The sequence below is a fragment of the Protopterus annectens genome, chromosome 2.part0 (assembly GCF_019279795.1).
Source record: "Protopterus annectens isolate FY-2018-M chromosome 2.part0, PAN1.0, whole genome shotgun sequence".
In the NCBI taxonomy this organism is placed as follows: domain Eukaryota; kingdom Metazoa; phylum Chordata; order Ceratodontiformes; family Protopteridae; genus Protopterus; species Protopterus annectens.
In genome coordinates this window covers 187289410-187301536 of record NC_056728.1, presented here as the reverse complement: position 1 = coordinate 187301536, position 12127 = coordinate 187289410, and the positions used below count along the sequence as shown (strand labels likewise).

Here is a 12127-nt window from a genome sequence, read left to right as displayed (position 1 = left end):
CACAGGATATGGACCACACTTGATAGATTGGCATTCTGTTTAGTTTGCAGGTAAAGCCTGTAATGGGCTCTTAAAATAATGTAATCCTGTCCTTTATTACAAATACTGTCATATGCATTTCAATACCCAAGGCTTATATGTTATCTAGCTATGTAATTATTCTCTGCATGGCAACAACAGAAAGGCTTTCAATGTTGGCAATTTGTTAACAGTCTGCTTATTAAAACTTACTTGCATCTTACAATCTCAGACAAGCTTACCAGATGGTCGTTAAAGCATTGCTACTTAAACACAGAGCAACAGGATATTTCTGAATAATAAGCATAAATCAACAGTATAAAAATATGACAGAAACCAGAACATTCTGCAAAATCAAGGACAGATGAAAAGCCATTGTAGTACTTGTGTCTACCTTGGATGGGGGGATAGTCTGCACATTTACACTGCATAACTGTTCCTTGCCTTGCTTGGACACACCCAGAGTCACTACATAGGGGAGTGGGGTGCAACAAGTATGTCACAATTTGAAATGTCTCTGGCTAACTGCGATGGCCCCTGTCACATTTGTCATACCTCTCAACCTCAGAGCAAGAAATCTGGACAAAGCCATACACAGAAGTGGGACAAAGGCCCAAAAATAAGGACATTTTTTAATTATTGCTCTTATAAACTTAGAAAGATAATAGAATAGTAGGTCTTGCATTAGTATGAATTTTATGAAGGGCATGAAATATGAAACTGAAATGTCTGTCATTATTTTCTAACTTCAGTTTTTAATAATTTGCCAAAAAAACACAATTTTATAAAAAAATGGACCAAAAATGTGATTCAAAAATATAAAATAGCCACACAATACAGCTAGGAACCTGCAAAGAAGGGACACTTTTTAATATTAGTAATGCTAACTTGAGCAGCTGACAAAATAAAAGAATCTACATGCATTTCTGAAATAAAAGCAATCTATAACTGATTATTACAGTTATTTATTAATTGTAAACCCTCCATGTTTTCTTCCAAAATTGCCATTTTGTGGAGAGATTATTAGGGGAAGAGCAACATTTTGAGCCAAAATCAGGTACAGTTGAGAGGTTTGGATATGCCTAATTCTATAAAGCAATTTATTTGCACGTACCTCTCAACCTGTTAATGCAGGAAATCTGGACAAGGCCAAATATATTTGGGGAACATATAAACAGTACTAAAAATTGCTCTTGTATAAACTGAGACAGTTGATAGAATAACAGGTCTTGCTTTAGCATGCATTTTTCTGAAGGTTATGAAGTCTGAAACTCAGTCTGTCATTATTTAGTGACTTCATTCCTAAATGATTTGACAGAAAACCACAAATTTTATGAGGAACAAACCAAAAATAAGAAGCAAAAATCTCTTCATTCTGCAAAAATCTGGACAGTTGAGAGGTATAGTTCAGCCAGGGCTGTCTGAGTTTGCTGCCCCCCCCCCCTCACAAAGTCATGGTCGAATGGAGCTTCCCCCTCCCGCCATTCCAATGAACCATTACTTGGCTATTTCACCCCATTTACCATAAACACTAACCGGGAAAAGCCGAAAAACAAAAAACGTAAACACCAATGTGCATACTGCTTTACTTCTGCGATGATTTGGACTTCGTTTGAAAGTTTTATTTTGATTTTACAGCGCAAACACTAAAAGATATCATATCTGCTAAACAAAGCAATGCAGTCTCACAATGAAAACAGACTTAGCATTAAAACTTTTCTGCCCTTGAAAACTCACATTCACTGAAACAGCATTGAAACCCACATTCAAAGAAAATACATTTTGCCAGTGGCAGATTAACTTTGGGTTTGGGCTGTTTTCAAATCACAGGCCCCTTGCACACGAAACATACACATGCTCTTTCATACACCTCCCTGGTTGTATTAAATTATATTCTTTGTACAATACAGTACAGTTTTAGAGGGTGTTTTAAATTTGTTTTGAAATTTTTCCAGAAAACAATGAAACAAAATGCATGCACCAGTAATGACAAAACTGCCCAATTCAGAACATTTCCATCATAAAAGTCTACTCAAACTTCTACAGTCCACCAGTATCAGTACATATGCACAATCTCTGAAATAAAAGGCATCTAAATAATTCCACATTAAAGAGATCTGTAACTAATGAAGAGGCTGCTGCTAGCAAACAGCTTTGTATTTAATTGTTTCATCTGCAAATAAAGTGCCCGTTACCCTTGAGGAATAAATTGCCTATCTTACACTAAAAAAATGATAAGCTAGCAATATTGCAATAGGGAATGGATGGCAAACTGATAACAGGTTCATAGTTACTAGGTATCTTCGCCAAAAGGAGTGCAGCATCCACCCTCTTTGCAAAGTACAGTATCAGCAATGCATTTATCTACTGTGGGAGTAGAACCCACAGCTTTCTGCATCAAAAGCAAGTATACTACCTGTTGTGCTACTAACAAGGAAAAAAGACTCAGCATAAGCAGCACTAAACTTTTGCTCCCCTGCAGCTCTCAGCTTCTTGTAAAATCTACTCACTCAGCTGTATCTCTGAACTTTGCAGCACAAAGAAATCTGGAAAAAGCCAAAGTTTATTGTGGGGGGACAAAAGCCCAAAAACCAGAGACACATTTTAAACATTGCTTGTATAATGTTGGAAAGTTGCTAGAATAAAATGTTGTGTTACCACCATACATTTCATTGCCAAGCCTTAAACACTGCACCCTGTGCAAAACAGTCAGAGCAACATACCACTATGCCAAATCAGCTGTTTTGTGAAAGAGGAAGACGGAAACTTAAATGGCTACCATTTAGTGAATTCAGTTCTCACCATAGCACAGCTGTCAACCTCTTAGCACAAAACACCTGAACAAAGCCAATAATGGGTGAATACAGCTCCCAAACATTCAGTGAATTCAGTTCTCACCATAGCTCTCAATCTCTTAGCAAAAAACACCTGGAAAAAGCCATTAATGGGGGAGTATAGCCCCCAAACATATTCAGTTAATTCAGTTCTTACCATAGCTCTCAACCTTAGCACAAAAAATCTGGATGAAGCCAATAATGGGGGAATACAATCCCAAAAATAGGGACAAATTTCAAATATCCATCTTATACACTTAGAAAATTACTAGAATAAAAGCTTTTGCGTTACCATGCACTTTCTGAAGAATATGAAGTCTGATATTCAAATGTGTGTCATTTTTAACATTTATTAACCAGGAAAGTCTGACTTGGAACAAAAGCTAATTTTTAGCAGAGGCCCAGTGAGAAACACTCCAGACAAACACATGTCTTTGTAAGATGGGAGGACACTAGAGGAAACAAACACAGGGAGGGCATACAGACTCCACAGAAAAGGTAAGGCAGCCCAGCCAAGAATCAAACCAGAGAACCTATAGTTGTCAGGCAACAATGCTACCACTGCACCAATGCACTACCAGCTTTGCAAAGACACAAATACAGAAACCACAGACTTTATGAGGAATAGAACAAGTATGAGGGAAAAATCTGCAATGTTTTTACAAATGGTGGTGGGTAGGGAATTCAGGCTCCTGCCACCAGGGTTCAAGCCTTATTCTCTACCCACCACCATGTAGCAAGTGGGGCATTTTACACACACACACACACACACACACACACACACACACACACACACACACCTCCATAAAACGTGAATCCTCCACAAAACGCAAATCCTCTGCAGCTAAATCCACAAAACGGCCGGTGATCCATGAATCCCCTGGCCCACACATGGGTCTCCCTCCACAAAACGGCCGCCCGCGCATGGGTCTCCAGCGAGAGATGGCTAGTCCCATGAGAGTAGTAGGCTGGAGCCTCTTTCCTGCGGGCAATGCAGTCCGGTGACCTTTTGGTCTGTGCGGTCATCACCGCACAGACCTCTGGGCTGGAAGGGCGGAGTTTCCTGCCTTTTCTATCTGGACTGCCTGACAGAGCAGTCTGGAGTTCTGGAATGAGCACGCATTCATGCATGGAATTTTCAGGAACCATGCACACATGTGTGGAGTCCGTGAATTTTTTTTTTTTATTATTTTATTTTTCAGTTTTATTGTACAGGTGGGGGGGGGCTGCAGTCCTGCAGTCCTATAGCACGAGCCGCCCCTGCTGATATTAAACATTTTTTTTTATTTTTTGCACTCAATCTCTTTCAAAACTTTCCACATTCCAGCTGCAGTTTTTCCACTGAGCACCTCACTCCAGTTAGTTTTACATAGTGACTGTTTTGCTTCCATATAATCTGTAATTAACCTTCTGTGCATTGGCTTAGATTTAATTTTGGCAGAATTATCTAGCAACAAGTTAACCTTTATAACCCCGTGACCACTGCACATCAATGGTAAAATAATGTGATGCCAGTTTTATTGATGTTGATTACCAGGTGGTTAATAGCGAACTACTGACACATTTTACTAAGCTTTTTTTTTTTAGTTATTTTTGTATGTGTATGAATTTGACCTGGATAGAATAATGTCGTGTGTATAAGATCGTTTTGGAGGGTGAAACTGGCAAAATAACATTGCAGAGGGAGAATAGTATGAGGCCTTTATACGTGTGTGTGTGTGTGTGTGTGTGTGTGTGTGTGTGTGTGTGTGTGTGTGTGTGTGTGTGTGTGTGTGCACGCGCGCGTGTGCGTTGTAACATGGTGGATGGCTAAAGTGGTTGATGAGACTTTAAATGTGTGGTACAGTGTGGAGTGTGGGAACATTGTCACTACAGTTGGTCAGGAAAGACCCTGTTAGTCTGTAAAAGACATCATTGGTAATTAAACCTCCAGTCCCAAAGACTTCAGGAACTTTGTTCTTCACCTGGTGGATCAGCTGGAAAGAAGCTGGAGGCATAGTTCTCTTCCTGTTATCCCCAGATTCGGGGAGAAATCCACAAATAATCAAGGACAGATGCCCCAAATCAGGGACACTTTTTCAAAATATTAATACTATTTACTTGAATATAAATTAACATGCATTTTCTGTAACTCTGACTGCCCTTATTAAGTATAATCTACCATCTATTTTTCAGTAAATCAACAGTTTTAGGAGGGACAAAGCAAATGTACGAGCTAATATCAAGGACTGTTGAGAGCTATTCTGAAGGTGTGAAGAGACTTGGTCCAGTTGAGGTTAAATAGCTGACTGTACCAAGTGAGCCTGCAGTCTGAACATATTGTAGCAGCCTATTTTCTTGGGAGGGGCTTTATGGACTTTGGAAAGACTCAAACAGTACACTTTTTCTGACTACAAACCAAAGGGTTGTGTTTTTATTTAATTTTGGAACTGAGAAGCCTGGAGTTGCTGCTCCTTCTGCTGTTTTATCTGTAAACTGAGAATACAGGAAATGCTATATTTTTTTCCCTTGATAAGCTGTATAGAGTAAATGTGAGTTTAGTTAAATAAATCAGTGCTTTTAGTGTTCCTTGAACTTATAAATGTATTTATTTATTTTTTGCTGATGAGGTTAGTCCCACTAGGGTTGTGACCTCTCTTCAGGGAAGATGTATGGTGGTATTTATACTCATTTGGGGAAATTCGGGCAGAGCAGCAGCGAAATTCCTATATTTACTATGAAAAGTGACATGGGATGGGACCTCAGTTAAATGTTTAATTTGGAGGTTAAATATATATAGCTGTAATGAGTGAGTGAGAAACCGATTTTGGCAGCTGACATTACCGTCCCATTTGAAAGTCTATTGAAGAAAGTAGCTGAGTCAATCATAGAATGTGTCTAGTAGTCTACTGTGCAATCTACCATCAGTCTTGAAGATCTACATATTACAGTGAGTGCTCTGCATTAACTACCTTTGAGCTGTATTCTCAGTGAAATTATCCTTTGTTTCAGTAACATTTATGCTGAATGAGACTTGTGTAGTGATTCTAGTATCAGCTATTGTTTTTTTTAAGAGCTTTGAACAGTCTAATACTTTGTGTTAGTGTTTTTTGGTATGTATCAAACTGAGATGAACATTGTTGATTTGAAAATGCAGTTTCATAAAACATATTACAAGATTAATTTAGATTTTCAGCACAGTTTCTAAAGTTGCACTAAGAAGTTTGTTCACATCATTTTATAAAGTGCATGCCCTCTTTTTGTCACTGCTGCTATAATATGCTCTCATTGTGCTGCTGTTTTAGATGCTAACTGACCACTGCTTATGCGCTACTCTTTATTTCATGACAGAGCATTTTAATCAGTTATCACTTTTGTTTCTGTTCTTGCACACTTAATGATCACAGACCTTATTTGTCTTTTCTTTTGTCTGCTTTCACCAAGCACTCCTATCTGGACAGGGAAACCTCCTACATTCTGCGAAACATTGCAGGAAAACCTTCTCATCTGCTGACCAAGGTGATAACTCTTCTTTCACCCGCATGTGATCATCACAGCCTGTTCATAGCATGCATAACCTATTTCGTTTTTGTTACATGGACCTGTTTTTTCCTTTGTCGCCTGTTCCTTTATCAATAATTAGTGGCATATTTAAAAAACTGTTTGGCTTCCAAATTTTAGTAGCAAATTAATTGCTGGTGTCCATTTATAGTCTCTAACATCAGAAGTGTTTGATGTGACTAGCAAAACAGTAAAGTATTTTATTTCCTTTGGTATATGGGAAAGTACTTTGACATTAACGTATTGGTAGTTAGCAGTCATTGTAGTTAAACATCAGCATTGTGACCATCTGCTCATTTTGTAAGCAAGACATCACAAGAATCTGTTCAGTAGTTAAAAAAAAGTTGCAGTGTAGCATAACATTTACACTTTTAAGTGAGTACTACAAGACATAATGTTTTTGATCTCATAATAAATGGGGAGGAGTGGAGTAGCCCCTATATTAATATAAATATATATATATATATATATATATATATATATATATATATATATAAAACAACCACGAAAAAACAGGTGCACAGGCCCAGAATAGGGTGCTATGTTTCAAACAAACTGTAAAGAACCACAAAATCCAGAACGGCCCTCCAAGCAAACCTCTGTGGAATCAGAATGGCTAAACAGATGCTGTGAAAAATAAATTCACCACGACAAATGCTTCCTTACTTAAGTTCTCCACTTTAGTTCAGTGCAGTGAAGTAAACAGCACACAACAGCTCACAGCAAGGCTATAACAGCATACCGGTTTCGCCCTCTGGCGTCATCAGTGCAGCTGTTAGCTGTTGTGTGCTGTTTACATTATTGCACTGAAATGAAGCAAAGAACTTAAGTGAAGAAGCATTTTTCTGCATTTGTTGTGGGAAAATTATTTTTCACAGCATCTACTTAGCCATTTTGGTTCCGCAGAAGGTTGGAGTGCCGTTCTGGTTTTTGTGGTTTTATATACATATGTATCCATCTCTCTCTCTCTCTCTCTCTATATATATATATATATATATATATATATATATATATATATAGTTGAAGTAAGTTTGGTGTGAAGCAGTTGCTTCTCACTACTTAATCTGAACAATACTGACAGATAAGATAAAGCCAGTTCTTAAAAAAATTCATGTTTGTTATATTTTAAAATTGTAAAGGTGTGAATAAATGAAGAAGACTGCTAGTGTGAGGTTAAAAATTTGTATTGTGATACGTGATTCTGGAGAATATCAGATTATAAACCGCTTTAAGAGATGCTGCAAGGTAATCATTTTTTGAGAGTGCCTTGGAGCTTTCTGAAAGTTGAGATCTACCTAATATTTGAAACAATTTTAGACATGTTAGGTTAAACATGCTGAACTGTTGACATTCCATGTGTTTAAATGAGCAACATTTTTGCTGCTCCTCACTGTATTGTGTCATTCGATAATTCATGAACAAAATGATGCATTTCCAAAAACCTACTGCACAGATTACTACAGCTTTTAATTATTGCACAGATAAACAAGTATGTTTATGCACATACTAACACACATGCATGTATACATTTAAAGGGCAACAGGTGCTTAAATCATTTAGTATCTATGTACAAGTTTTTTTCTGTGGCTTATTTGAGTGATAAGAGAAGGGAAAATTTAATTTATATTGACCTTTTAATTTTGTGTTTTGGTTATTTTTCAAAGTATAATTTAGCTGTTTTATCTGGCTGCGGAAGGGATGATGCACTTTAACAATACAGAGAGCAAGAAAGAGAGATGAGATTGTATGTAGATACATAGAGAGATGTGTGTTTGTGTATGTATACATGGTATGTAATATAATACATGCATGCATGTACAAACGTGCACGGCTCTGTATACAACTTCAAAACATTAAAATAAATCTCTGTATACATAAATGAATCCATCAGTATATTTTCTTTTTATCCATACAGTGGCACAAGAAATTGCTGTCCATCAGCTACAGCATGTTTTACTGTAGTTTAAGTACACAGACTTAACACATTTCCAAACACATTAACATTTCCATTATTAAAAAGGGGTCCATGTTATCATGCGTAATCTTAATCTGCTCTTTCTTTACACTGTTTTCCTTAACTCTTTTGTGTTTGATGAAATTCAGACTGATCCCACCTTTAACTTGTCATTGTTTGCTAATGTGTGTTGTAAATGTGCTTCTCCACTTCCTGTTTTTCTGGTGATAACTAATTGTGCTTGCTGTTGACCTGTGCTGAAAGTTATGCATGCTACCCTGCATGTGTATTATTTATGATGCCTTTATAAACCTGGTTTTGGGAGCTTGGGAATGGGGTGCAGCTCTTTTATTGCAACCACTATGAATATTCTGTTCCTTTTGGGGTGAGCAGTGTGAATTTTATTGTTCTGATGTATTGGCTACAAAAGCAAGGTTGTAGCTACAAAAAATGATTTCATATTTAGAATGTGGCATAGACCCCTAAGTGTTTCATAGTTAGTGTGATTTAAGTGAGACTTTTTTTCTGAGGAGTTTGAAGTTTTCTTTATTTGTTAGTTATGATGGTAAGTAGATAAAAATCACAAAAAGAAATCTTCATACGATGTATAATTGCTTCTGTTCCAGGACTTTATTGTAGCTAGACACAAGTCAGTTTAGGCAAGTAGATCTCCCCGTTGCCTCATGAAAACTGCTCGTCATAACTACATTTGAGTAGGGAAGGTAAGCCTGGTAATCAAACACAGTATTCCTTTCCATTAAGTATGCCTTGTGTAATAAGCAGCAACAGAAGCAGATGCTAGGTCAATGTTTGGTGATGATAAAGGCTCTTTACATTGAAAATTTAGGGTACCAGCAGATGTAAAATGCCCCTGAATAGAGGGAAATGTCTGTTGTGGAGTTTGGTGTGACTTGTGGAAGTATACTATAATAGCGTTATTTTCTCATTTGATAGTACGTGTCATGTCTGCATGTTTCCAGATAATGTGTTTGTTTTGATTTGCTCTTTGACTAATAGCTACACAACACTAAACAACCAAGTTTGTTTTTTCCAAGAACAAATAGTATCTTACCCATCTTTAAAAATGTATAAAAATAGGATACTTTGTTTCCTTTTTTTGCATTTGACATTTCAACAGTATTCATGTGTTTTTTTTTTTGTATTTGACATTTCAGCAGTATTCATGTGTTTTTTTTTTTTTTTTGTATTTGACATTTCAGCAGTATTCATGCTTTTGAAGTTTGTACATTCAGTCATGTGCATTTTGAAAAGCATTTTCAAAATTGTCACCAGCCTCTTGGTATAATTTTTCAGAAGTAGGACAACTAGAAATGCTCATAGCCTTCCAGTCCAAATGACCCTTAATTGGCGAACACAAATGTAACTCTTTTTTTTTAGTAAAGTTTGATAAAATAATGTACATCAGCGATTGCACTGAAACCAGCTGAAATGTAATGTAATTTTATTTGTAAACTATTGTGTTAGTAGTAGATTCATGATCATGCGAGTCTTGCTGTATCTGTCTCAGTTGTGTAGATGAATGTGTTTATTTGAAGCCAAGGGGTAGATTATGCAACAATTGCAGCAATACTAAAAATTGCATTATTATATCCTTTGGGAAATCATCTACCCCAGGGAGTTACCATATTGACAATATGCACCCTAAAAGTTGATCCTTTTGTTCAAGATTTGGGAACTTAAGTGGCAGTGACCTAATTTATGACCAACATGCGTCTGTTGAAAGAAAGTCCTTCTATATTGCACAGCTTATAAACAATGGGATTGTCTAGATCTAAGGTTGTCACGGTCTCCTTTAGTCATTAAGTGTAATGTCCCCTTTGGCATGTATATGTTTAGACACATGCAATAACTGGAAGTCTACAGAGATACCTTACTAAAAGGATACAAAACCTAAAAGCATGTCCTACATGGACCTACTGAAAGTTCTGTCACTATACTTGGTATTCTACAGACTGCTAAGAGGTGATCTGTGTCTGGCATACAAGGCATCCTCTCACTCATTGCTGATGGATTTTACTGCACATTGGCAAGTGAAATGGCATCAGATATTCATAGATTGTTACTAGGTTAACAAACCAGGGGCTTTTCTAAGCCTAGCCAAGTTTTCTCAAAAGAATAATGATTGTGTCCTGTATCCAAATAGGGCATTTATAAGCTACACCTGTCCATTAGGGACATGGGTGTCAGGCCTGGTGTAAATTTCCTATTCCCATTTACTGGTTTAAGTTGCACTTAAACTGGGTAATTAACTCCGATTCAAATGGATGGGAAGCTTGTTCCACAGGAGGGGCAGTCTCTGGGATACATATCTGTCTGTCCAGTATGTTCTGTTTAAGTCACAGACAAAGTTCAAGTCCCTAGATTGTGTATTTCTGGTGCTGTTTGACTTACAAATATGTAGGAAATTAATAAGTGTGGGATTTGCGGATGCCTTCAAAGCCAGACATAGATCACTCCCCAGCAATCTACAGGAGACTGAGTAGAGGGAAAGGGCTTTAAAGTGCTGTGCCTAAGGCAAATTTGTTATGCCTTGTATCCTTTTTGTAAGAAACCTTTGAGGTCTCTCGCTGCTGTATATGCCCGGTGAAGTACATACCAAAGGGAGCATTGTACTTTATGATTGAATTGATAAGGGTGGAGTACAGCAGAATAATGACCTCTTTGGACCTAGATGTCTGCCGTTAGTTATAAGTTGCGCAACATAAAAAGATTTCCTCACCACTGTGGCCACATAGTGGTCGAAGATAAGGCTATGTGCATAGCCAGATCATTGAACACTGGGTCGACTGTTGGGGGTGTATTATCAACATGGTAATTAGCCCAGGATGGTTGACTTCCCAAAGGGTACAATTATCCATTTCTTAGCGTTGAATGTAAGACCATGGCTTGGGCACCATTTGTTAGTCAGAGATAGAGCTTGAAGAATGCTAGTGTCTGCATGGGAGTCTATGATAACCCCCAGCTTGCATTCATCTGCAAACTTAGTCAGCCATAAACCTTCAGCATTTGCTTCCATTTCAGAGAAATAGATGACAAAAAAGGAGCAAGCCCAGTATGGAACCCTGGGGGACTCCACTAGCGACTGGCCTTTTGGTGGAAGTGGCCTCACTTATTTTGACCTCTTGGGTCCTGTCAGTGAGATAGTTTGTTATCTAGCAGGTGATAAAGGGGTTTATACCTAAATTAGTGAGCTTGTCTATAATGCCTGAGTAGGTTATTGTATCACAAGCCTTGGCCCGATTGAGGTAAGCTGTGTGCAGTCTCACCTTCATCCAACGCTTTGGTGTCCCTTTCAAATTCCACCACATTTAATAGGTATGACTTTCCTTTAACAACGCTGAACTGAGATGGGGCCAGTGTTTGCATGTCTTCATTTATCATTATTTAAATGGCCTTACATATGAGGCTGGTAAGACTTATGGGCCTGTAGTTACCCGGATCAGTGGTTGAATGTCTTCATGCGAGGGAATGGCTGTAGCCATCTTCCATTCCTTGGGCACAAAACCTGACTGAAGGCTGCAGTTGAAAAATGATTCAAGTATACCAGAGAGGTCACGTTTCATGCTAATTATTAAACATCCGGGAATGTTACCAGGGCCCATTGATGCTTTGTTTTTGGCCTTGGAACCTGTCAGCCAAAAAGCTGTCAGCTGCCTCAATGTAGTTGATGCTATTTACAATAAGTTCTGTGCATTGTTTTGTATTTCCCCTGAGGTTATGGACATAGCTGTAGAAAGCTTTGTGGTTGTCCTTTGCCTGA

General features: G+C 37.9%; 1 protein-coding gene across 3 annotated transcripts in view; it reads left to right on the top strand.

The window, feature by feature from the left end:
- The window catches only part of RAPH1 (Ras association (RalGDS/AF-6) and pleckstrin homology domains 1), a 2904638-nt gene that overhangs the window by 1829779 nt on the left and 1062732 nt on the right, over positions 1-12127 (top strand). For 2 of the 3 annotated variants that reach the window (XM_044060646.1, XM_044060645.1), the window contains one exon: positions 6276-6350. The exons of the other annotated variant lie outside the window; for it this stretch is intronic. In XM_044060646.1, the coding sequence (XP_043916581.1) occupies positions 6276-6350 (75 nt within the window). The remainder of the gene's footprint in view (positions 1-6275; positions 6351-12127) is intronic. 3 annotated transcript variants of the gene reach the window in all.